Source organism: Sciurus vulgaris (assembly GCF_902686455.1).
Source record: "Sciurus vulgaris genome assembly, chromosome: 2".
In the NCBI taxonomy this organism is placed as follows: domain Eukaryota; kingdom Metazoa; phylum Chordata; class Mammalia; order Rodentia; family Sciuridae; genus Sciurus; species Sciurus vulgaris.
The window spans coordinates 116162366-116189463 of NC_136462.1; the positions used below are offsets into that span (position 1 = coordinate 116162366).

The 27098-nt window shown below is 48.7% G+C and overlaps 1 protein-coding gene across 7 annotated transcripts in view; it reads left to right on the plus strand.

Moving 5' to 3' along the window:
• The window catches only part of PAQR5 (progestin and adipoQ receptor family member 5), a 78702-nt gene extending 53448 nt beyond the window's left edge, over positions 1 to 25254 (plus strand). For 4 of the 7 annotated variants that reach the window (XM_079128589.1, XM_079128587.1, XM_079128590.1 and 1 more), the window contains 6 exons: positions 3605 to 3732; positions 6259 to 6464; positions 10510 to 10636; positions 16894 to 16990; positions 18814 to 18955; positions 21703 to 25254. In XM_079128589.1, coding sequence (XP_078984715.1) covers positions 3605 to 3732; positions 6259 to 6464; positions 10510 to 10636; positions 16894 to 16990; positions 18814 to 18955; positions 21703 to 21944 — 942 coding nt within the window. In that variant the 3' untranslated portion in view covers positions 21945 to 25254. Of the gene's footprint in view, positions 1 to 934; positions 3027 to 3604; positions 3733 to 6258; positions 6465 to 10509; positions 10637 to 16893; positions 16991 to 18813; positions 18956 to 21702 lie in introns of those variants that run through there. The other 3 variants (XM_079128586.1, XM_079128592.1, XM_079128591.1) reach the window with 3 other exon arrangements.
• The last annotated feature ends 1844 nt before the right edge of the window (positions 25255 to 27098 follow it).

A 27098-nucleotide genomic window follows, 5' to 3' on the forward strand; every position in this document is an offset into this window, starting at 1 on the left:
CTTGATGTGCCCTTCCACCCTGAGTGCCTGCGGGTTCTCACTTCTAAATAATAGGCTGCACATGATTTGATTTCATTTCACTCTAAATTGCCCAGCCTGCAACCAGGGATGCAAACTGGAATCCTACAAATCAATTCTGCTGTGCAAATAAGCAGGTACCTGCTGACTTGGGGGCGCCTAGAAATGAAGCCAGGCTTCAGAGAGTTGAGGCAATGATTGTAATTTGCCTGTGGGGTCAAACTGGGTTTGGAATACAAAACCGTTTTCAAATGTTTCATCTGCTGTCTTGATATACATGGCACGCACTCTGTGAAGATCTACTCCATGCAGAGCCCTTGGCTGAGGCCAGAGTGGCAAGAGGGAGAGAACTGGTCTCCTTTTCTGGGAGAAACTGACCCAACGGTTGCTCCGAGCAGGACTGGGCCTAAGCACTAGCAATTTGGTCCAGTAAACAGAGGTTCAGGTTGTGGAGAGCAGGGACAGGCCGAGCTTCTCGTTCTAGGTTGGAACTTCTCTGCCAGAGGGGCTCCCTTTCTTCACCCTACTGCTATTGTTTTGCAGATGCTGCTCTAAACCCTGCCCCCAGTGCATGGTTGGTGTTGACCTGGCTGTCCATGTCTGGGGAAGGATGACAAGTTGGATGGAGGCAGGTTCTTTCAATCTGTGCCTAGCCCTGACTTGGTAGCAAAATATCCTCCTCATGTCAGACACTGGATTCCTAAATGTGGCCAAGTTGTCCAGCTCCACTGTTCCCCTCTGACTTTCGAGTAGGCCAGCACCTGCTTTTGGCAGCCAGAATGCCAGGAGTCAGAGAGAAGAGAGGAGTCATGCACTGAGTCGCCCTGAGCAGAATGTGGGTAGTCTCCTCCTCCAGCGCCCACTCAGCTGCTGCCCGCGGTGGCTGTCCCCTGGAGCTCCCCTGCAGCCCCCCACCCCCACAGGCCCAGGGCTTTGTAGACTTTTCACTCTCACTGGCCCCTGGTCACAGGATCTCTGGCGACACAGGACAATAGTGACTCTTGGTTTGAACAAAATTTAGTCAGGCTTTTGAGGCTTCTCCAGGCCCATCTGTGTATTTTTTGTAAAATTCAGCTTTACCAAAAGGATGCTGATAAGTCAGTGAAGCCAGAAGCCTCCAGTTCTTGATAGCTGATCACTGGCCATACCTGACCAGCATCCTCATCCTCTACCAGGCCCCAGGTGAGGTCTGATCACATTGGCCTTTCTCAGTAAGAATCCTGTCGGGTCAGTTTAGCCAGGATCCTCCTAACTCCTGATGTTGCCTCTTAGCCGTTTTTTGCTTACTGACCTCCCCTGCTCCTCGGCTGTAAATTCCCACTTGACCATGCTGTGTTCAGAGCTGAGCCCTTTCTGCCTCCCCCTCTGCTGGCCCCATCACCGTGGTCTTACACCTAGTGCAATGGTCCAGAACAGTCTTTCTTACTGTGCTTTAGTATTACTGAATAATCTTTTTTAATGAGAATCTCCTTAATTACTTCATGTAAAGGAGTGAATAATTAATAGTAATTGCTCCTTTCTAGAGTCTTTGCATTTTAATAAGCAGCTAATGCTTTAATTCACTTAAATTTTTTTCCTAAGGAAGAAAGAACGAACTTGAAAAGTGGAATGATAGGACCAGTGGGAAGCTCCTGCGGCTGTATTTTCTGCCGGGGAAGTCTAGATGCCACCATGCAGGTCCCATCCTCCTTCACATACATCAAGGGATGGCTCATTTGCTCCCTTGTCATTAGCCATGGTGGGGTGGGAAACTACAAGTCAAGATTCCTGCTGTCCACTAGAGGACTCTGTCCACCATAATCCAGGGGCATCAACAGAATTGAATGGTGAACCAAAAAATAGAACGAATCACTTTACTTAGCCAAGACCCCACACTAATCCATGACTTTATGGGGCCATGAGCCAACTGCATTATCCTCCCTCCCCCTGGTCGACCAGTTTTACCCAGAATCAGACTAGGAGTTCCACCAAGCTCAGAGCTGCTGCTGCAAGGTAATGTACTCTCCTTCTAGCGAGTGTCTTCCTGCTTCACAGGTGAGGACACCAAGATCCAGAGAGGTATGGCACAGCCCAAGGGCACATGGGACCTCAGGGACTCAAATCTGACTGTGCTCTGGTAGCCCCTCACTTTCTTTACTATCCTGTGGGAACCTCAAGAGCCAGCACCCGCTGGATCTCTTCAGGAGCGTGTGCACCCAGGCCTCATGGGTGCTACATGTGTGTTCTACACTGAGCTTGGCCCCAGCCTGTCCTATTTTTAAATGGAAGACTCTCCTAATGAAGAAGTTGGTGAACTCAAGTGAGAGATGGGGTGGGGTGGCAGTTCCTCCAGCCTTCCCCTCCTCCCGCAGTTGAAAAAGCGAAAGGGAAATTTTAAAATGTGTCCTGACCTGACTTACATCATGATGACTAATATTATCATTGTTATCGATTGCTTCAATCAAGTCACTAGTTTATGATTTACCTTTCAAAGGTTATGTCAACATTCATCTAAATTAGTGGCTCTGAACTGGAGGAGATGTTGCCTACAGGGGATATTTGGCCATATCTTGAGACATTTTTTGGTTATCACAACTTGGTGGGGGTGGGGTGGGCACAGTGAGAGCTACTGGCATCCAGTAGGTGGAGGGCATGTACATCACTAGATGAGGCATAGGCCAGCTCCCTCCAGCCCCCAGAAACAATCTGGCCCAAAATGTGAGTGGAAACCCTGGTCTCAGTCAACACGAAAGAGTTGGGATTGTTTTAATTCTACTACCTTGACAAATTAAACTCTTCATTTATCTTTGCTCTGCCCTGACTCCATGAATACCATGAATAATCATGGCAGGTGTTCAATTCATATTCCACTTTTCATCTCTTACTGCATCCAGAGCTATTGTCCCTCATGCATCATTGTCCTCTCAGTTACCATTTTTGTTTTTGTTTTGTTTAATAGATGTAATATGATACTGAGGCAGGTTGACCCATTCTTGTTTCTGATTGGGGTGTTTGGAGGGACTTGCCAGGTGAGCTGCCTGGGTTGGGGTGGCTCTGTGGGCCCTGCTGTGAGTAGTCTCCTCCTCCCAAAGTACAGGCATCAGGGTCATAGTCCTCATCATCAATAGCCTTTATGAAGTGCTTTGTGACTATCTCCTGGCACAGAGATATCTTCTTCAGAGATCTCCACCGGCTCTTGACATCTGGGGCATGTTGGCTCAGACAGACAGCATATATGTTAGCCAACCGCAAAGACCGGGCTGTAGGCCCCAGGCAGAAGGTGCAAAAACGGATTCCTAGGCAACATTCATGCCAAGAGTAAGTGAGACTGGGAAGGCAGATAGTCTGGATTTCCAGAGAGCCAGGCTCTTGGCTTCTCTCCTCTAGCTGGCTGGAGGGGATTTCTTGGAGGACCTGGGATTCTAGAAGTTCCAAGGAGGGAAGGAGGGTGAGAAGATAGATAACAGTTTGACAGGTCAGGGAATTGTTCAAGTGTCCCAGGCTAACAGTGCACCGACTAGAACACTTGATGTCGATCAGAGATGCTCCTCTGGAGACCTGGCCGCCCATCTTCTCACCTCCGTGCCCCTCTGTCTCCCCTCTGCAGGTGTTCCATGAGCGGGGCATCCTCTTTGGCTACCGGCATCCCCAGAGCTCCGCAACTGCCTGTGTCCTCAGCCTCTTCCAAATGACCAATGAGACCCTCAACATCTGGACTCACTTGCTTCCCTTCTGGTATCACTTGCTGCCCTTGACCAGCCCATCTCATTTAGGGTCCCTGAGGATTAGGGCTTTTTTGAAACACAGTTGGGATTGGGAGGGCTGGGATTTGGGGATTCCTTCATGGGTGCAGGTGACCGTGTGGCAGGAGAAAAACTGGGTACTCCATGGAATGAGCTATAGGGCATGGATTGTGACTGGATTCCAGGGACTTCTGTAGCTCCCAAGCCCTCCCTTGATTTAATAGCATTTATCTTCATCCCTTTGAGTCCTGGCAGCTTTGCAGGTCTTCAGGAAGTCCTAGTTAAAATGTCACTAGCTTGAGCAGGTCACTTAATCTCTCATTTTCCACCTGCAAAGCAGTCACAGTAATCTGTATCTTTCTCGGGGCTGCAGGGAGGACAGGGAGAAAATGGTTAAAGACATCAGGCACAGAGCAGCAGGCTCCTACTTGTTCTGGAACCACAGCAATGGAGGCCCTTGGTCAGGCAGCACTCTAGTGGTCAGCTAAGAGCAAGGCTCTGGGAAGCATGAACCCAGGAATGGGAGTTCCAGGAAGGCCAGAGGGGCCTTGCTGAGAAAGGTGGGCCCCAGACCATCTTCACACACCTCATGGGTGAGTTTGCCCTGAGGCAGGGCCATAGCAGAGACCACAGTGCAGCCACAGTCCCCAAGTGTCTGTAGAAGATAGCTTCAGGACCCCTGCAGATACCAAGATCTGTGCATGGATGCTCCCTTATATAACATGGCACGGTATTTTCTTATGCCCTATGCTATCCTTCCAGATACTTCTTCTCCAGATTACTTACACAACCTAATAAAACATTATATATGCTCTGTACATGGTATGGTGTACTGTCTAGGGAATAATGACAAAAAAAAAAAAATCTACATGCTCAATGCAGTCACATATTTCCTCTCCCTGGATATTTTTGATTCGTGATTGGTTGAATCCCAAGATGCAGAACCACAAATAGTGAGGTTTGACTGTATGTCAGAGCAGGGAGGACCTCATAGGTCATTCAGGCCACCGTCTCACTCAGCTGACAGATGCAACCGGAGAGGGGGGGTGGCTTCTTTACATTGCACAGCAGAATTGAGGCACAGGCGGGTCCTGGATCCCCTGGACTCTGTGAGAGAGTCAGAGGGACCTGATTGGAGACAGGCCCAAGGGAGCCTGCTATGCTCTGGCAGTCTGACTGGAAGGCAGAAGGGAGACCTGGGGGCAACATGCAGGGGAAGGCTGGTCCCAGCAGTCGCCCTGGTTGGGGAGAGAGAATGCTCAGTCCTGGGATGGGGTAGGGTCTATAGAGAACCCTTGCAGCCCTGGGGCCTGAGGCCTGGGCAGGATGGCAAGTTCCCACTCAAGGCGGCCGTTTGTCATTTAAACTTTTTGCTTACATAAAAAGTCCACATTCTAATAAATTGTAGCCCTGCAGAAGGCTCTCCCCCTGGGCCCTCCTTCTCCCTGCAGCTGCCTGTTTCTTGTGCAGCCTCCTGAGCTCTTCGGCCGTGACTTGTGTGTCCCCAACCTCTGCGTCTTTTCTCCCACTGCTCCTGCTGTCTCCTGTGGTGGTCTCCCTGGACCTCAGTCTCTAGGGTCTCAGAACCAGAGTTCTGTTTTGTGGATGAACCATAGTTGGTATCAGCTATTTCAAGATTTGCTACCACAACGAAGTGCCCACCCTTGCTTGTGGGTCTCGAGGTCCGTGAACAGATCCCTATGAGAGGACTTTTTAGCTATTTTACAGCTGAGCCAACCTGGCTGAGCTACCCCACTGCATACCACTCCCCTAGACCGTGCCAGGCTCTCAGAGACAATCCCAACTGAGCAACACAGACCAGCCAGAGGGGCTTGGGCAAGCCTGGGTCCAAATGCCTTAAGGAAATGGAATGATGAAATGATCTTGAGATGACGAAAGGATATGCTTTGGGAAACAGCAAATAACTTAAGCTTTACTTCTGTTGTGGGCAGGATGGAAAAGTGTAGTCAGAAGGGTTTAGGGGCACCCCTTGAGTTCCTGGTGAACATGCTCTGTAGAGTCTCCATCTTTGGAGGAGTTAGTAGGAAAGGGAGTCTGTTCTCCTTGAGTGGTTTTTGAAAGTGAGGTGCTGTGCAGGTGGGACCCCTGTGTGGGCTACAGGTTAGGCAGATCTGCGGCAGGACTGTGTAGTGTCTCTGTGTAGCACTCAGAATGGCCATGGGAGGTGGTGAATCCCCCATCCTTGGAGGCATGCAAGCTGAGGCTGGAGAATCACTTGGACAAGATGCTAGGAAAGAAATGCCATCGCCCCATGACCGGGAGGGGATTGGATTAGATAAACCTAAAAAGGCTCTCTTCTTACCCCACCCCCCATTCCTAACTTAGTGCTTCTCAAGTCCAAAAAGGCCCCTTCCACCCTCTCTAGCCCATGGCACCTTGCCAAAGTGAGAACTCACAGGGATTGGTCATCCTAGGAGAATGGAAAGCAGAGCGGGTTGGGTGGAGAGTTTAGAGGGTCCCCCACCACAGAGCTTGGGGGATCCCTACTGTGTTCCAGGTTCTTCGTGTGGAGGTTTGTGACAGCACTGTATATGACAGACATCCAGAATGACACCTACTCATGGCCTATGCTCGTGTACATGTGCACCAGCTGCGTGTACCCTCTCGCATCCAGCTGCGCACACACCTTCAGCTGCATGTCCAAGAATGCCCGGCACATCTGCTACTTCCTGGACTATGGTGCGGTCAACCTCTTCAGCCTGGGTATGTGAGTCTCCTCCCCTGGTGCCCAGCCACTCGTCCCTTCCCCCGTGGACAGGGTCACCATGAGGCTTTGATAGGAATGCCAGGACCTGTATCCGGGCTCCCGATGAGGTTTGTAAGAAACTCTCTCATGGTGTGCATCTGTGGCATGAATGCTCTCTCTGTGGCCCACTTCTGGCTCCCAGCATGACGCCCCCAACATCCCTCTGTTTTTCTTTGACATCTGGGAGGAGAGGCACACAGGCACACGCCATTACGTAGTAATTCCACCGCCCAGATACAGTAGATGTATGCATCGGGAGCTTAAGACTTTTGTTAATATGATTTACTGAATTGTATGCTTATGTATGCTTCATTTTTGATGGTGGCCAGGCTAACGGTCAGCTTGCAAGACCCTGAAAACTTCCACAATTGACTCTTACCCTCCAGGGCAGGTGGACTCCAGTCCATCAGGGCTGGGCCCTGTCATGCCTGGTAGAGAACAAGGGTGGGGTCACGAACTGAACCTCCTTTGTCCCGAGTCTTGGAGGTGTTAGGACCTGTTTAAAATGCCACAGGAACAGAGCTTCAAACATGTTGGCAAAGTTGGCGATGACGTCCCCAAAGTCATCTCTTTTTCTAACTCCTGCCTGCTCCTCTCTCTCTCCCTATGGCATCCTTCTTCCCCGGATCCTGGTTCTAGCCTCTTTATCCCCCTGGTCCTGTTCCAGGCGTGAAAGCCAATCGCTGTCTTCCCTTTCACCTGAGTTTGTGCGGGAGGAGCCTGCAGGTGATTAAGGGACCACCTTCCCTCCCGCTCCTCGAGGCTCTGCTGTCCGGTCCCCATCATTCACCACACAGCCAAGGCCCCAGCCTTGTGCTTATGGTCAGGGTGCACGCAGGCTTGGTGGTCATCTCTCCTGGCGCTCACCAGCCTCCGATGCCCCTCCTGCATCACTCCTCTTTCCCCCTACCCTCCCTGTTCTTACTTTTTTCTAGCCCATTCTCTGCTCTCCTCTATAGATGGCCATGCTCAGAATTGGCCCCTCATTCTTCTCTATATGGCCCAACTCCTGGCTGACCGCTGCCCACGCCATCCCTTATTCCTGTGGACAAGGCACTCCCAAACTCCATCTTTGAACTGTGGACCTGGAGTTCCTGACCCCTCGGAGCCTAAAACCAGGACTGTCTGCGTCCTCCTCCCACCCTGCGCCCTCATTGTGCCCCACTCAGCCCCCTGGCTAGCGGTCACCTCTCCTCATTCATGCAGACTCCTAGTAACCCTGCTGTTCCGCCCGCACCATCCCATCTAATCAGTGATCAAGTTCAGCTGAGAGTCTTTCCTACGCACTCTTCAAGTGGCTCTGCCCCATAGTCTTGGCTAGGACCCAAGCCCAGGCCTCCCTGGACAGTGGCAATGGCCTCTTCTGGCCAGTTCCACCCAGCTGCCCTGGAGCTTTCTGCAATACCTCCCCTGACATCTTCCCTCCCACTATAAACCTTCAGGTCCTTCATTATCCAGGATGAAGTCCCAACTCCTGAGCCTGGTGGCTTCCTTTAGACTCATTTCTGATGAGAGAGAGCATTTTGAGTAATTGCTGAGAGGCCAGTTCTCTGCTGAGCACCTGACACATGTCATAACATGGTGCTTAATGGTCCAGATTCTGGAGCCCAGTGCCACCCCTCCTAATAGTTCAGTGCTCTTGGGCAAGTTTCTTGATCTCTCCAGCCTCAGTGCCCTCATCCGGAATGTCAGAGTAATGTCTTCCTCCTGAGAATATTATGGCAATAAAATGACTCTAAGAGAAGTTCCTGGCACTCGGTCCACCACACAAGGTGGCCGCATCATGATTTCCCACTAACCCAGGCAGCACCCCCTGGTGGCTGCTATGGGCATGCCCATGCTGTGGGTGAGGACAAAGAGGAGAGTGAAGGTAAGTGGCCAGGGTCACTCCACTGGCTCACGGGTGTGTGTGAGTGCCCCTATCACCCTGTCTCCCTCTTCTGAGCCTCATATGTGCCATTCCCAGGTCTCCCTCTTCCCTTCCTTGCAGGGTCTTCAAACCTCTGCCCTGGGTGCTTTGGGGCCCCTGCTCTGGGGCCCTCCTCCTAGCCCCCAGTTCTGGTCTCACCTCCACCATAGCTCTGATACTCAGCCTTGTCAGAGATGCCTTAATTCCTGTCGCCTCATGGGAACAACTGGCTAAGGACAGATGTGTCTTTCCTGTCTCATGTTCTAGTTTGCAGTCCATCATTTGATGTGGGAAAAAAAAATATCCAGCAAACGTGGAAGGAAGGACTTTGAGAGAACCCACTGATTCCACCTCAGACCCATAGCTCCGTCCTCCACCATTACCTATCCTCCCTCCTCTTACCCTGGACAGCCCTCAAGCCCTCAAAGATGGCAGTTACTTTAGCTTCCTCCCGGGCCTCCAGCTGCTCCTCCCTTAGGTCTCCTGTATACTTCTGCTAGATTTTGGTCCTTTTCATTTCCTGTTCAGCAACCTTCTGTGCTCCCTTTTGCCTTCAAGAGGAGGTTCATTTGTCTCAGACTGGCATCCACAGTGGCTGCCTGGACAGGCCTCCCTGACTTCAGGTGCTTGTCAGAGATACCTCAGCCTCAGCCCAGGTGGGGGCCATGGTCAGCTCCTTTGCCTGTTGCTTTGTCCACCCTGAATGGCCACCTCACGTGGGAAACCATCTTGCTTGCTGCTGTAGTTTTGGGCAAGATTTGAGGCCCCTGATTCCTGTATTGGCCACAGGGCGTGGCGCATCCCCGGGCTCCACTCAGCATTCACTGAGCTGATGGCGTCTTGGTCTAGGTGGGAGTCTCCTCATGGTACCAGGCCTGGAAGCACTTGTCTGCTCCCCTGGTGCTATTCCCAGTTAAAATCTCATAGGTAGCCCGCTGCCTCAGGTAGCATGGTACCAGGAGGGTGACTCTCAGCCCTTTTTGCCTATGTGACCAATTTCACTAGATCCACTAGTCAAATGTGGTAAAAGGCAGAGGTTGGACAGGAGCGGCTGAGGCTTGTTCCTGTCGCAAGCTAGGATTTCAAGGTTCTCAATGACTTGGAAGAACAGTGACCTTGAACCTGATCCCTCAGTCCCTGAGCTGACAGGCCTATGGCCACCTGTCCCAGAGGGATACCCTCAAGTGAGTATATGCGGGTCCTGGCCCCTTTGTGAAGGACAGTAGTCTCCCCTGTTGTTACAAATAAAAGTCTCAGCCAATTGATCTCTGGAAGGTCCTTTTCTCACAGATTCCAACATCTGAAACAAAATACGTCACCTGGCCTCTCAGCAGGTCAGTCCCCAGCTTCTTCTCAGTCAGACCCCTCACACTGATCTGTCCTAAGGAAGCACCTGTCCTTGGGCAGGTAGAGCATGCATGCTCTCAGAGAAAAGTGAGCACTCTGGACTGTCCTCACCAGCAACGTCACAGAGTAAAGAACAGGGATTCTGAGCTGGGTGCATTGGCACACGCCTGTAATCTCAGCAACTTGGGAGGCCAAGGCAGGGGGATCACAAGTTCAAGGTCAGCCTCAGTAACTATGCAAGGCCCTGGCTCAAAATAAAAAAATGAAAAGGGCTAGAGATGTAGTTCTGTGGTAGAGCACTCGCCCAGCATGTATGAGGCCCTGGGTTCAATCTCCAAGACTGATAAAAAAATCAGGAGAATTCTCACTGAGTTGCCTAGGGTTAGCTTAACTTTGCTACTTTCTGGCTGTGCGACCCTGAATGAATTGCTAAACCTTTCTGTGCCTCTCTTTCTTCATCTGTACACTGAGGATAAGTATAAGCCTTATGTGGGAGGATGGTGATAGAGATTAAGTGAGTTAATATACATAAAAATGGAGGAATGCCAACTCAGTGGATTCTCAGGACAGGGCTTAGTAGGAAGAGGAGCAAGGGGAGAGCATTCTGGGAGGGTGCAGGGGCAGGCCTGCTCATGGGTCTATGGGATGATGAGGGCTAAGATGGGGGGGGGGGGGGGCAGTCTTTCCAGGGATCCACCCAGAGCGCAGGCCTGGCTTCGTTCCCAAGGCTGGTTTTTCTTCCCCAGGCTCAGCCATTGCCTACTCTGCATATACGTTCCCTGAAGCGCTGGTGCACACCACCTTCCATGACTACTACGTGGTGCTGGCTGTGCTGAACACCATCCTCAGCACCGGCCTCTCCTGCTACTCCAGGTACCAGGCTCTCTGGACTCAGATGGGAGGACAGGGAGTGGGGCTTAGCATGCAACTCTGTGGCATTTGAGGGGCCTGTGGAAGAGGTTGGCTGGGTGGAAAGGGCACTGGGAGCTTGTCTCTGTTCCAGGTGGACCCCCAGTCACCTGGTGTGCACAGGTGCTGCCGCACAAGGCCCTTGCTCAAAAGAGCCCATGTTGGCTTAATACTCTGAAATTCTTAGTAATTTTTGAACAAGAGGGTTCTACATTTTGATTCTGTACTGCCTTCTACAAATAATGTAGCTGACCTTGCTAGGGAAGTCTACCTAGCCCCCTTGAACTTCAGTTTGCTCATCTATGAAGTGGGGCCAGTTTATGTAGATGGACAGGAGGATGACAGGTAATGTACCCAGGATGCCCCTCATAAGCCCATGTGGTGGAGGTGCCTTGTAAACAGCTGCCTGCCCCTAGTAGCAAGCAACTGAGAGGGCCGGCCTCTCCGTGTGTGTGTGGCCGATGATGCTTGATATTCAAATGTCCAGCTCATCCCCATGGCCATGAGTCAATCCCAGCTCACTGCCTCTAACTCCCACTGTTCTTTTCCCTTTCACTCAAGAAAACCCCTTGGAGTGTGAGCATGAGAGCTGTTGTTATGGGGATAAGTACAATAATCTCTACAGCTCTTGGCAAAAGTTCGTTGTCCAAAAGCTCAGGTTCCCTGTATTACTTAGGAAACCTTCCACAGGGTTGTGTCAGGGTGACAGCCCTGTCCAGACAGTGCTGAGGTGCCTGGCAGCAGCAGGTCAGGAAAGTCACCAAGGTAGGCTGCAGATTGCTCCTGGGTTCTTGTCCCCCCCCTCCCCCCACCCCCGCTGCAATCCCAGGGAGCCATTGTGCTCCCTGTTTGGAACACCTAAAGCCCTCCAGTCCTCTTCCCAGGAAGAACAGGTGTACCAGTTGTGCCCTTGTGACTTCTCCAGCATGGATTTGCCTCCTGCTTCCTTGGGTTTTGTTAGGACCAAGGGAGTATAGGCGTTTCACAAACCCGACAGACAGGTTTTTTGAATATGTGGAAGGATAGATTCTTCAACAGCAGCAGGAACATCTGCCCCAACTTGTCTTCATTTGCTTGCCCTGAGACAGGGCGGAGACGGGCGTTGCTTTGGATGGGCGAGGGAGCTCCTTGCTGGCACCAACTCAAGGCTGGATTTTGCATGGCTTTCTCCCTGGGGAATTGCTGGGGGCAGGAGTAAGCTCCCCTCTCTTCCTGGAAATCCCAAGTTCTCCTAAAGCTGTGAGGAGCCAGTGTCTACCCACAGGCAGAGAATAAAGTAACAACCACTAAGGGACGCACCAGGGTCTGGTCCTTGGATCCATCACTGTTCCTGTCAGGTTGACTCCTGAGGACCCCATGTGTTTGGACTTCAGCATTAGAGGGGGCAAGCACTGGGGGCTGAGGATGAAGGGCAGGGGTGGCTTCATGGGCGTGGAGGAAACAGTCCCCAGAGTTAATGGGTCAAAACTGCTTCCCAAGAACTCAGAAAGCAAATTTTTGAATCATTTGTTGCTTTTCTTTTTAATCTCTCCTAATCACCTGCAAGCCACCAGGAGAGTTTGTTTTCTCCAGTCCAAATCCTCCCTGACCGTTCAGGTATGGTGGATGGTCTTTGGATTTGGTATGCCTGGTATGTGGATGGAGCTTGTTTGCCAGGCAACTGGGCCAAGAATCTTCTAAAAGCCCATGTTTGGGGGCTTCTCTTCTTGACATCAGAATAGCTTATTCTGTCTATGGATGGAGCACATCTGTGGCTGTTTCATCCATCCACCCCGTTGAGTGAATTGCTGCCCTGGCTTCACAGGGTACCTAGTGCACAAGGAGAGGCAGATCGTAGGCTTCCCTCAATGCCCTTTAGGGCAGCAGGACAGGGAGTAGGGGAAACAAGTAATGCAGATGCAGAATGACCTGTGATTGCACGTATAGGGCCCTAGGAAGTGACCTCAGGACTGAGTTTGGGAGGGGATGACGTTAGCTGGAGAGGAGGGAAGGACCTGGGCAGAGGATTGGCCTAGACAAGGGTGGCACCAGAGAGGACAGGATGGATTGGAAGAGGGAGGAGTTTTAGAGGGGAAAGGTGAAAGGGCTGGGAGGGCCTGGGAGACACCCTGCGTCCTCTGAGGACTGGTCCTTTGCTTGTGATGGACAGTGATCTCCTGGGAAGAGACATTCCTAGGCTTGGCTTATGGCTTCGGTAACTGCAGAGAGGGGCTATAGGGCTGCGCAGGAAGAGGAAAGGAGAATGGGCATCCCAGGCGGGCACATTGGGTTCCATCACACTTTGTCCTCATCCCATGTCCCCATATCCATGGTTGTTTCCCTGCTCCTACCAGACCTAACCCTTCTGTCCCCATTCCTTCCCTCTACATCAGCGTCTGGAGAGCAGAAAGATGACTGATGTTGGGGGAGTGAGAGATGTTGGCCTTGAGCCACTTCCTGTTAAGGAGGTAGAGAGGATGGCCTGGGTCCCTCCTGCTCCCCGAGGACTTGCTATGTGGCCTCAGGCCAGTCACTACTGCCTCTAGGCTTCAGCCACCTTTCACCAGAGCTCCAAGAAGATGTCTTCGAGGTTTCATCTGGCTGGGTCTCCTGGGTGCCAGTGCCACAGTGCCTTCCTCTCCAGACCCAGCCCTGCCTCTCCCTCTGACTCCAGCAGTTAGAGCTCAGCTGAGTCCCTTCCCCTCCCACAGCACCAAGGGGACCAGGAACTTGGGCATTCACGGGCCTAGCAGGCGGTCATGGTTTCATGGCATTTGCTCCAGCACAGCATAGACCACCAGGGTCCATCTTGACATGGGGGACTGTAATTCCTGAGTGGTGTTTTGGTTCTTATTACCATGGATTCAGTTCAAATGAACATATTCCAGAAGAACATTCCCATTCTGTAGCACTTGAAGGGGTGGTGGGAGAAGGTGCACCCTCTCTGCACTGGGGTGATCAGGACTGGCCTGCCGATTGCCCAGCAGCCCAAAAGGGCAGCTTCACTTTCTGTAGGAATGTTACTTATGCAGTGTTTTCTGCATAGCATGGTCACTGTGAATCATCTGTCCAGCACACCCAACCATAGATTATTATCTTTTTTTTGACGAAATTGCTATGTGAAATGGCCTGTGGTCAGTGCTATGAGGGGAGAGATTAATCTTCAAGCAGGGTACAGAGTGAGCTACGCCACCAGAGTGATGCTGGGAGGACGAGGCTGTGGTAGTGCAGGGGCGTGACCTGGCCTGGCTTGGAGGTCAGAGCTGGGGGTAGAGACTCAGCAGACGTGGTTCTACACACTTCTGGAGCCAGGGAGTCTCAGTCAGAAGGCAAAGAGGGACCAGACCCCAAACAGCCACAAAATATAAACACCCCTCCCCCCCCACACACACACTCTTCTGCAATAGAATGATTTTTCTAAATCCCCACTAGTTCCAGGGCCTGGTTCCAGAATTCCAGTTGCTAATCCTTCCAGCTTTGTTACCACATTTATTGACCTAACCCTTTCTTAAGTCAGGCTTCTCCCCAAATCCAGTGTTTCCTGCCGGCCTCATTGTGGGAAGAGGATTCCTGAACCCCTCATAGCTATCCCTTTGACCCTGGGGTGCAGGAAGGACTTAAGCAGAGTGGGCTCTGGACACTTGCAGGGCTTGGAGTGCTTTGGAGGATTCTGTGGCTACTCACTCTTGGAATCTCTGACTGTGGCGGCACCCTGTGGCCTGATGTGGAATTGCACCTTCATAGCGGGAGACACCTCTGTAGCTACTGGCTCTTCTGCCCTTTTCCTGTTGCGGTCTCTCTCCTGTTCTGCTTTTCCTCCTTTTTTTTTTTTTTTTTTTTTTTTTTTTCCTTCTGTAGACTCGAACTTGCGACTGGAAAGGCTGGTCAATTTGTCCCTGGGGAGGCGAAATATTGTCTCAAGTCACAGGAAATCCATGCTTTGGGGGATGGCCCTCACCAGCCAGAGCCAGATTTCTTCGTAAGTGGCCACAAAGAATGTATGTTAGGAGCGAGCCTCTTTCCCCAGAGCTGGCAGGTGGTGGCAGTGCACAGACAGGGTAGACTGAAAAGGTAGCAGGGGCAGGTGCCCTGGCCAGTAGGGCAGCGGGAGTGTGCTCCCTTTGGCCTTTGGGGCAGAGGCTGTTGGGAAGGGCAAAGGCCCGGCCTTCTGGTGGTAGGCAGGGGGCAGTGTGAAACCCCAGAGGCCCACAGTCCTAGTTTAAGTCTAGCTTTGTCTCTTATTAGCTCATCTGACTTTAGGCAAATCACCCAGGCCTGTCTGTTCCCTCCTGTTCCTATTTTCTGGTCCAACATGGCTCTGAGATGGGGGTCAGGGAGGGAGCCACACACACATTTACTGCATTTGGTAACTGCTTTGCTGTTCTAAACACCTTGCAAGTCTCATTTTAGCCAGTCCTTAAAACAACACTGCGAGGGAGGAACTCATTGACCCTAGGCTACCCCAAGGCTCTGGAGGCACACAAAGATCAAGCAACCTGTCTCAGTCATGGGGTCATGAGGGGCAGAGCCAGGACTGGAACCCAGGATGTCCCGGTGAGATCATAGCACTGTGCAGCCTCTCTTTCCCTGGACGTCTGCATTGTCAAGGCTGTGGTTCTAGAATGAGGTGATGAATCCAGGGCACCTCCCTCCTCCACCTCCTTCTTCTCTTCCTCCCCGAGTGTCCCTTTTCTGTACCTGTAACTTGCCACATGCCTCCCGATTTATGGGCACAGACAGGAAAAAAGAGACTTGCCTGTGGGCTTGAGTGAAGCTGGAGCTTGTCTCCGGAGCTGTGGGCTCCACAGGGCCCATGGTGGCCTCCTCTTGCCCTGATTCAGGGATCCTCATGTGACTACTCGGCCCAGCTGCCCTGAGGAGTGGGCAGAACACACTGACCTAGAAACCGATCCTCAGACACACTTCTGGACTGAGTTCGGGGAATCCTGGCCGATCAGATCCAGTCTCTGCCCTTGAAGAAGGTTCCCAGGTGTGAGTCTGTCAGATGGTATGGACAGCAGTGGAATATGCAGTCAGGTGGCCATGTTGGCTCTTAAGTGACCTGAACAACCTGGCCAGGGCAAGTTGGCCCAGCTCAGTGGGAACAGCAGATGGTGAGGGATAAAGGGCAGGCTTGTAGTTTGGGGCAGATGGTCTGGGGAGCAGAGATGGGCATAGCGGTAGGGCACAGGTTCCAGCCCAGCAGAGCACATGATGATCCAAGGCTGGGGGCCCAAGTGCTTCCATTGCCTCTTCAGACTGCAGCAGACTGCTTCCTGAGAGCCCCGATGCCAAACCTCTGCAGACCACCAGTGTCAGGGCCAAACCTCACCGCAGGGCATGGGCCCCTGAGCAGAAACCCAACCTACACTGTGGTGTTGAAATGGGTACCAGCCCCTGCCACCTGGCCTTGGTGGTCCAGCCAGGGCACCTGAGCACTTCCTTACCAGGGCTTCAGTTCAGAGCTATGGTTTTGTGTGAAATCTCCTTGGCCAACTATGTCCTTCTGGTGTCTAGCCTGCCGGCTGTGCTGCCCTGTTCCTACACCTTTAGCTGCTATCCCTCCCTGGGCCTGCTGAGGCCCTGTCCTGATTTGTCCAGGAGGACCTGCCTCTTGCAACACAACCAGTGTTCACATTGGCTTCATCTGTCTTTGGGTTGGAGGCAGGTGAGACAAGATAAAGGAGAGAAGGAGCCAAGACCTCATGTTCACTGAGTGTCTCCAGGCCAGCATGGCCGTGTGGTGCCCATAGTCCAGAAACCTCTCCAGCATGCCAGCTTGAGCCCTGGTGTTCCTTACAGTCCTCACCCGCGTGGTCCTCAGCATCAGGTGCATCTCACCTCTGTAGAGCGCACTTCACAGGGTCCATGTCAGTGCCCCACCTTCCTGGTCCTGGAGGAAACTGGACTTTTGGGAAGCTCCTTGCAGTTAAATAACTTGGCACTTGTGGGGTTTCTGCCAGGAGCTCCTCCCTGGCTTGGTCTGGACACACTGCTTCTCAAGGTGTCAGGACAAGTTTCTCCAGATGTCTTTTTCAATCGGAGGTTCTGCCACTTCCACCAGGGTAGGAGAAATTAAGAGGCTGGTGAGAAGCTGCTGGCACAGGAGGTGGTGCAAACCTGCTTGTCTTCTGTTGATCACCAGCCCCTTGGGTCTTTTCAGTGTGAACATGTGTGTGCACACGTGTGACTTCCTGAAATTTTTCATTTCTGCTTCTTCCCCCTTTCCTTCCCCAATTTAGGTTTCTTGAAATCCAGAAGCCCCGTCTCTGCAAGGTACTCCGAGTCCTCGCCTTTGCTTACCCTTACACCTGGGACTCCCTGCCCATCTTCTACAGGGTAAGGGCCTGGCTGCCTCCGTTCTGTGGGCACACCTATGAGTCAGTTGCTTCCTGAGGTTCTGGGGGTTGAAACACCATACTGGGCACCATAGGACACACAGGAGTCAAGGTCTCACTGCCTTGATGGCACATGCAGAGATTAGAGATGGCATGAGCACAGAGACCTTGTGAGACAATGTGCCTGGGGGCTCAGGAGCAATGGCCCAGAGCTGGGCAGGACAGGCAGCCTGGGTTTGGTAGAGTGAGCAAGAGGGCAACTGCTAATCCTTACTGCCAGGCTGTGGGCAAGCTCTCCATACCTTGGTGTCCCTCATCTATAAAATGGGCATGATATTAACACCACTAGTGGGTTGTGAGGAGGATTACATGAGGTGACATGTATCGTGCTGACTGGTGGCAGGAGTCCAATAAATACATTATCATGTCTTATCATTGATTAATGTATGTTTATTTAGAATCAAAGGAAAAGGTATGATCTCCTTTAAGAGATCTTAAAGGATAGATGGGAATTAGGCAGAAAGCACAGAGGAGGAAGGTTTAGGTAGGATAACAAGGACAAGAAGGGAAAAGTCCATGTACTCTCCAGTTAGGTAGGTCTGAGTTCAAATTCTGGTCTCGCTGCTCACTGGCTGTGTGATCTTAGGCAGTTAACATAACCCTTGAGCCTAAGTTGCTTCATCTGTAAGTGAGGCTAACATCTTCTCCTTCATTGGAGGTAATGAGGATCAATCCAAATGCTGGATCCGGTGGGCTCAGCAATACCTGACCCAAGCCGAGGCAGGCTCTCCCAGAGACAGCATCTGGGTGCCATGATGAGGCCCAGCAGGCAAGGCCTGGCAGGGAGTGGGAGTGGAGAGCTTGGCCTGCTGGCTGGGGCATTGAGCACTTGCTCTGTGTTCCACCCCCATGTGGTCTGGGGGAGACCTGGAGATGGGGTGCAAGCCCCTTCCTTTTGCTCCTCCTTTAAGGAAGAGCGCAGACTGAGTAAGTTAGTATGGTGTGCCAGGTTGGGCACTGTCACCAGAGCTCTGCACTTCCAGCTCTTGGTACATCAGATAGTGGGGTGGGGGTGGGTTCTAATTCTAAATGGTGACATTGATACTGGAACCAGCCTGCTGGGATTCAGATCCTGACTTCCCTACTTGTTAGAAGTTTGTGAATCCCTCTCTGTCCACATTTCTCTTCTGCAAAGTGGGAAAATAAGAGTGTGCTTTATGGTAATTGTTGAGACTCAAATGAAACGAAGTATATAAAAGGTATCAGTAAGTGGTAGCTACTGTTATTATTTTCAATAATAGCACAAAACCACACTCAACTCAAACGTGTAATGATGTACTTAATACTCTTTAATGACTCAGAGGCCTTCAGGCCTTACTTAATTAGGACCATCAGTTCCAGAGCTGTGTGGGCTGAAGAGAGTTCAGATGTCCACAGACCACTTTCTACTGTACTTACATTTCGCCTCCAGAAAGAGTAGCAAAATATCTAATAAGATTTTTCTTTTCTCTTCCTTTCCTTGTTTCTTATTTTCCTTTCCTTCCTAATTTTGTGTGTGTGTAACTGAATAACCCAAAAGTCTCTCATGAGCATTTGGGAGATTAAAACACAGTTGTCTTGGGTCTGACTCGATCCCACTCAGTAAGGTTCTGCCCTCACAGTCCCTGAGTCCCTCCTCCAGGCCACGGACCTGTGGAGAGGCTGGTGGGTGGAGTTCCTGCATGGCGCTGAGGTGTGCGGGTCTCTGCCCCAAGTGCTGAGAAGGACCAGGGCCTGCCAGTCGGTCCTCCTCACAGGACCTGCTGTTTCTTTAAACACCTGCAGCTCTTCCTGTTCCCAGATGAGAATACTGAAAATGAGGCCACCTTGTATCACCAGAAGCACGTTGTCATGACCCTCCTGGCCTCAATCTTATACTCTGCACACCTGCCCGAGTGCCTGGCCCCTGGATGCTTTGACTACATTGGTGAGTTGTGCTGTGGCCCTACTGTCTTCCTGTTGCTCTCCTGGCCAGGGAGGGGGCCTATCCCTGACACCAGTGTGGGGGCTGCAAAGACCCATAGGGGCAGGGTGGACAAGCAAGGGCAGGGAGAGAAGCAACTCTTGAGGAAGCTGTCCAGGCACAGGCCAGAGGGAATGCTGTTGCAAGTTGACAAAGGCCAGGATGTGCGACATCGTGCTCTGCTGGGTAGGAGGGGGAGGATGGAGAGCAGGCAGGCCTAGACCCGAAGCCTTAAGAGGAGGAGTGGTACTCAGAACCTTGGTCCCAGCATGAAATGAACATTGTGGGCAGCCCCAGAGTGGAAGAAGACAGATGGCACTGAGAAGGGAAAATGCGGATCCGCAGCTCAGGTCTCATCCTGGCCTTGAGGCTGGCTGAGAGGAAGTCGCCCTTGAGTCTCTTCTGGTGAAGGTGACAAGCCTTTGGGATGAAAGTTCCTTAGATCAGGTCCATGGGAATCAAAGGGCCAGTCTTTGTCTCCAACATGGCGAGCACCGTGGTTTTCCCCAAGCCCATTTAGTCTCTGGTTTTCTACCTCCTCTCACCTAAGAGATGTGACCAGATATGCTTTGTTTGATCTGATAGAGCTTCAGCCTCTTCTTCCTTTTGTTCTGCCAGAAGGGGTAGGAACTAGCAAAATGCTTAGAGGCAGATTTCCAAAAGGAAAGAGGCCAGGAAACACGTGGCAACTGGACCCTGCCTACCATGTCCCCTTCCAGCTCCACTTTGAGGAAGTAGAGGTGATGTGGATGAAGTCTTGGTGACTGCAGGAAAAATAGTGAGGGGCATTATTTTGCCAGCAATCTGGCTTCTCAGCATTTTCTTAATTCACCTCTATCCTGGCCTCTTGGGCCTAAGAGTATAGAGCACACTTCATGATGGATATGTTCAGTCCTTAAGTAGCTGACTCTGCTGGGGGTGGAAACCCCCTCTAGCACCCTGAGACACACCTGTGTGGGACTTGCTGGCCTGTCCTGATTAGCCTTGCCCAACGGAAGCCCCCAATTCCAGTCACTCTTCCTACTGCTGTCAAATTTGGGGTACACCTGATGGTGGTGGCTATCTTTTCTCTTGTGGCCTCATGGAGACAGGTTTGAGCCTCAGCTGTTGAACACAGCAAGTACTGCTCTCTGCTTAGCCATGTCCTTGGGGAGCATCACCCCCAAGCTGCTTTGCTGTGTCACACACGGTTTGGAATCATACCCAGCCAATGTGTTCAGCTTGAATAAGGCCAGGGTGGTGCCTCTGGACACCTTCTCTTGGGGGATAAGACTGGGGCCTTAAAGGAGTCAGTAGACATCTGCTTGTCAATCATCAACCCTCCTGAGCTCATATCCCTAGCTTGCTTATTGAATATTTCTTCTGGGATAGGTCCTTAGGGTACAATACTGGACTTTTTTTTTTTTTTTTTTTTTTTTTTGGAGGATTGTTTTTGAACTCTCATGTCATATTAGGTTGCTAAGGCTGCTCTTCAAGTACCCCAGACTGGCCTCAACAATGCAAAGTTATTTTCTCACATTCTGGCAGCTGGAAGTCTGAGAGCCAGGTGTGGGCAGGATTGGTTCTTCAGAGACCTCTTTCTCTTTGGTTTGGAGTTGGTCATCTTTTCCACCTGTCTTCACGTGATCTTTTTCTAGTGTAGGTGCATGTCTATGTTCCAATCTCCATTTTTATAAGGATACTGGCCACTGAATTAGGGGCCACCCTAGTGACCTCACTGTCACTTAATTCTCTAAAGACCCTCTTTCCAAATATGGTCACATTCGGAGGTCCTGGGAGTTAGGACATCAGTATGTGGATTTTTCGGGGTATAACACATGCAAACCATGACACTCCTGGTATCTGAGGGTCATCCCAAAGCAGTCCCTGACCCTGGGCCTTGGACTCCTTTTCTGACCGCCCAGTACATGGCCCAGTTCACTCCCTCCACCTCTGCTGGGCTCCACCCTCTGTGGATGAGGTGGGTGAGCTGGGTGTAGCCTGTGTTCGGGGAACAAGAGCTCCTGGTTACGTCTCTGATTAACCAGCAGTAGGGAGAAGAGAACTCGGTAAGTGGTCCAAACAAACTGCTTGGCTTCTCCACTGGCATTGAAATTAGAATCTGAGCTGATTAATGCTGGTTGTCAAAAGATGACCTTGGAAGAACATGGTGCCTCGCTTTTTCCTTTCTTCATCCGCAAAATGAGTATGGTGGATAAGTTGTTCTCAAAAAGAATTTTTGCTCTGATGATCTGTATATTTTTCTCATATGGATTTTTTTTTGGGGGATGGTGCTGGTAATTGAACCCGGGGCCACATGCAAGCTAAGCACAAGCTCTACCACTGAACTGTGCATTCAGTTCCCTCACATTGTTCTTAAAAATACTTTTATTAAGGTGTGCTGTACATATTAAAGTGTCTCCAAATGTAAACTATACAATTCAATGATACTTTTTGTAAATTTTCCAAGTTGTACAAACCTCACCATAAATCAGTTTTAGAACATGCACTGTGAATCCCCATTCCTGCCCTCTGCTCAAGGGAACCATGAATCTTCTCTTTGTCTCTCGATTTGCCTGTTCTGAACATTTCATGTAAGTGGGATCCTACATGTAGCCTCTTGTCTAGCTTCTTTCACTCAGCCTCTCATTGTTAGCAAACACGCAGTGTTGACGTCAGTACTCCTTCCTTTTGATCAGTGATCTCAATGACCTTTTGTGTGTTTGCTGTAGGTCACAGCCACCAGCTGTTTCACGTGTGTGTGATCCTGGCCACGCACCTGCAGATGGAAGCCATACTTCTGGACAAGACTCTGAGGAAGGAGTGGCTCATGGCCGCCTTCACACCCTTCTCTTTCTCTCAGATAGCTGTAGCCATACTTCTGTGCCTCATCTTTAGCCTCAGCAACATAATTTATTTCTCTGCTGCTCTGTATCGGATTCCTGAGCCAGAATTACATAAAAAAGAAACATGATTCAGACATAAGCTTTTTGTGCCAGATGTCAACATTAAGCTGTAACACCCCAACTACCGTAAGCCAGTGGCACAGTGCTGGCATAGGATGGCCAAAAACAGTTATAATGATTGTTGTCTTGGCATTTTTGAGTGGGTTTGTATCAAAAGCATTTAAATGAAGACATTTCTCTAAATGTGCACTGATTCTATAACGTATGATTTTTAAAAGGAGAACATGGACTGAAGCAAGGTAGTATCTCATGAAGTTTTAAAGGTGTTGAAAACAAAGTTTTTTCAATTTAATTTAAACAACTGGATTAAGCATACTGGCCTTGCAGTTTTGTATTACTCTTTAAAAATGGAATCTTTAAAAATGGCTTCATTTGATGAATTTCATGTAGCAGAGTTTCTTTCAAGAGCCTAGTAGTAGCTTGTCAACTGTGGGAAGAATGAGCAGGAAAGATCTTTAGGAGGACTTGAGAAAGAGGAAGTTGGGTCTTTGGGAGCCCTGTGGACAGGGTAAATGTTCCAGAATGAGGAGGGAATGAACTGTAAAGTCCTTTTCCCACAAGTCCATTCTGTTTTCAAGGTGGAAGTTCCCATGTCATTTTGGATTTGGAATATATAGCTTTTCTTTTTTTTTTTTTTTTTTTTTTTGGTTCTTTTGGGTTTTTTTTTTTTTTTTTTTTACTCCACAGCCTATAGATGGATGTCAGGTGTTCTGTGATGTTCTGTCCTCTTGTTTTTGAGCTGCAAAGTATTATGCAGTGCAGGTAAGAAGTGTTAAACTATGGAATTGGGTGACTAATTCCAATTGGTAGTGTTCATCTGTCACCTTTGAATGCAATAAGTGCTATGTTTAGAGATATCATACATTTGATATTTTTATATTTCAAATATGTTGCCAAATTTATTATTCATGTGCAGAGGATGTTAAAAGACCTTGCCAGCAAGATGGTCAAATGTCATGTCCTCAAACTTCTGACTGTGAGTCTGAAATGCCAGGGAAGCTTGTGACAAAGAGAGATTCCTGATGTAAACCACGGGATTCTGCTTTACTAAGTAAATGTGGGTTTTGTACAGGAAATCTGCACTGCAGCAAGCCCCACCCCCCGAGTGATTCTAATGCAGGAGGACCAGGGGACAAGCTTGCAGAAATGCTGGCATCACCTCTCCAGAAGGCACTGATTGGCCCTAACAGCTTTGTTTTGGTTAATCTAAGTTTCAGCAACTCACTGCCTAATGTCATATCCCCATTTTCCAGAGTTTTCTGCTCTGAATACTATGGAATCTGTCAGAATAAAAGTGGAGTCTTGGGGGCCAAACCTTAGCCATAATAGTAGTAGTGGTGGTAATAATAATAATAAGAATAGTAATAATAATAATAATAATAATAATAATAAAGCTGGGAGGTTATGAAGATGGGGATCTCATGCATATATGCCTGACAAGAACTATCACAAAAGACTCTGCCAGAACTACAACTTTGCACAAAGACTATAGCCTTACACAGAAAACACTTCTGCCTTATTTAGCCTTGGACTAATGGCCACCCTTATTACTGATCCTCGTATCCAAGGATTATTATTGCAAAACAACTTATACAATCCTCATTTTGCCTTTAAAAAATGTCCCCTTTACCTTGACCTCCTTGAATACACATGTAACTTACTATGACATGAGTCTTCCCATTGCAATGGCCATTCCTGAGTAAATTCATTATCTTTGGAGAATCTCTATTATTTAGGTTGACAAAACTGAAATTGAGCATTTTCTTATTTGTTGAATTACTAATTAAAGTTCAGTATTTTATGGTGTTTTCAGGGAGTACAGAAATGCTGATGCAAAACAATTCTAAGAGGCTCATCAACCCCTGATCTGCACTTGGTAATGACTTACGGGGCTTCCGTCACAATGCAGGATCATCTTTGCTGACTCAGGAATACCCCCATATCTTATAATACTGCCTCTGCCATTAGCCAGTCCAGACACTTCAATGGCCTTGTAAATAGTTCATTGTCTAATCCTCTAAGGACAAGTAACAACTTACATTGGATGAAAGTGGTCAAGAAATATGATTTCATTAGTTTTATTATCAGTTTACTTCCTCTAGGGAAGGCAGACAGATAAAATTATACAGGCTCTTAAATTTTTGGTACATTAATTGCAAACTGCACAACAAATTTTGCTTTTTGGCAAGAATCTGATATTGTTAGTGGAATTTCATATCAGCAGTGTCTGTGCTCTTATTGCAGCTTCAATTTTATAGTGAAAAAAAGGTATGAAGTTTAAATACACTTTTGGTAATGCCAATGACAAAAATATTTTAAATTCTCTTATTCACAGGTAGTAAATAATGTTATCTGGTTAAACTTAGAAGTAATTGAAAGATTATGGGTGATCAGTCTGAAGGATTTTTAGAATCTTAATCTTTGCTTATGTTGCTTTCTCATCATGTGTAATGATGGAAATGAAAATCAACAGTTTAAGATCGAGTTTGGTTAGTAGTCCTATTATATACTTTTGGACCATGCTATCAATTACAATTTTTTAACAGTTTCTCAGTATTACACTGATTTTAGAAGATTCTAAAATGAAATATGTTCACATATATTGTCATTATTAAGTAATAGACATTAGATGTCTATTATCCAAGCCATTCCTGAGTCAAAAATATTGACAGGGAGTCAGTTGAAGACCTCACTGGAAAGGTGTCTTTTTGCAGTAGTTCTCAATTAAAAAAAAAAAATTGTGTGAATACACTTGGAACATGTAACGTACCCCCATTGGTAACAGCTATTCCTCACATAATGACTCAAATGACTGGTGGGGGGAGGCACACTCCTAATGGGATGTACCCCTTTCTCCTCCCCTTGCATGTTCTAGGATCTTCCAGACACTGCGGTTGTGATAGAGCCTGAATGTTATTGAAAGAAGTCAGTCAACTTTACCTTCCTTCACTTATTGAAGGGTTTCATTTTCCATTGCTCAAGTTTTTAGACAATAACTCTCCATCTTCTTTTGAAGAATGAGTTTGTAATGGTTGGTAGAAAATGTGGGAGAATCAGCTTTATTGTGGAGGCTCTGAGGGATGTGGGGTGGAGCAGAATGGTACAGTTAGGGACACTCAGGAATCCCTTTGTGTGAATTCTTCGTATGTGAAACACCTGTTACCACGCTCTAACAAGACTTCATCGCATTTTAGTTGAATCCAGCCCTTGATTTTCTAGCCAACAGTCCATCACGGCAAACACCCGTTCCTAACTCAGACATGTTCCCCCAATTTACACTGTCTGGTGTTCTTGAACTGTGTATGAGAAAAATTAAAAGAATATATTTATTATAAAGTTGTCCTGTTGTCCATTTGATTTGGTTATGTTTCATCTGCTGCACTGAAAACACATTCATCATGAGAAATAGATTCCTATGTGTGTGTACATTGGTACATTGGTAAATCATTCAACTAACAGTGCTGTCCTAGGAACTGGGGAGAGAAGTGAATAAAACCCCCATGTCTTCCCTTGTGGAACTAGCATTCTGGGGGGGCAGTCAGACAAAGCATATAAATTCAGAAAATGGTTGGATTCTGTAAAGAGAATAAACCTGAGCTGAGTGGAGTGGCGCAGGCCTGTCATCCCAGCTACTTGGGAGGCTGTGGCAGGAGGATCGCGAGTTCAAGGCCAGTCTCAGCAACTTAGAACTTGTCTTAAAAGGGTATCAAAATTAAAAAGGAGCAGGGAATGTAGTTCAGTGTGATAGCACCTCTGGGTTCAATCTCCATACTGCAGGAACAAAAAAAAAAAAAAAAAAAAAAAAAAAAGGAAATAAGCCTCCAGCGGTGGCAGGTGAATTGGATGGCCACTTTGATAAGCTGACATCTGAGGAGAGGCTCCAGGGACAGAAGGAGTCAGGCTGGTCAGGATGGTGCTGGGGGCCCTCTTCAAGCAGAAGTAGCAGTTAAGTAACAAGGCCCAGAGGCCAACAGGTAATTGTTTTACTGGAAGGACAGAAATCAGGCCAGTTGTTTCTGAAATGTTTAACTCCGGAAGACATCTAGGTGACCTGAGTTTTGAAGAATTCTGAAATTTCTCTGAATTTTCTTCCTGAGAGGTTGCCAAAGGGCTTTCCTATGTCTCTCTATACTGTATGGAATGCTTCCACTCAGTAATAAATGTACCTAGGGCAAAACAATTGTCACTTCTGTTGTCTTCATGTCCAGCAACTGGTTTCTACAACTGACTCAACTTTTGCCTCCTCTAGAGCAGAGAAGAAACTCAAAGAAAACTCAAAGGGATCATTTAATTCAGCCTGTCTAAAATTTTCTCAGCGTTGTAAAATGCATAGCAAGGCCTAAATAGGCTGACACAATATCCAAGGGGGGGGGTCCTGGAGTTTGGAATTTTTAGTCAAAGCCCCAGGCGACTTTTAAGATAAGGGGTTAGGAAACACTGACATAGACACCCTTCCCCCAACACACATAATTTCAGACTTAGAAAAGCCTTGCAAAATAATACAAGATTTTCCAGGTACCTTTCACCCTCCCGCCTTTTGATATAATGTAACTCCTTCAACAGTTGAGAAACCCCATTACCTGCAATATATTTACTTATTTCCTTGATCCTAGAATGTTGTTTCAGAATTACTAACCCAAGTCTGTGCCATGAAGCCTACTAATTAGAATTCAATATATATTTCAAATTCCTTTTGTCTGAGCCTGAGGGCGTATTGTCTAAATTACTTGGGGTAGTTATTTCCCCTTTTTGGTGTATGTTATTAATTTGAAATTTGATTCAGATAATTAGTTTCTTTTGTTTGAATTTCAAATCCCTCCCAACCTATCTGAATTTAAGCTGTTATTTTAAGTATGTAAAACAAACATCTAATCATACCTTTTACAGATGGCTTAGGGAGAGAGATTCCATTGCCTGGAACAGGAGACAGTGTTTCCAAGGCTACTGAGTAAACAGTGCGGCCCAAGTTGTGTTGAATGTGTCCGAGCCTGAGGACAGTGCTGTCTCTATTTTATCTGTGCCCCTCGTAACACTCTCAGCTCCAGCGGTTTCTCATCATTGGTGCCTATAGGTTCCAAGAGCTGGACGTGCTTATGCCATGTTTGGATTAATATAAATTTCATTCTAGGATCAAGAGAGTGTCAGCTCTTTTTCAATTATTT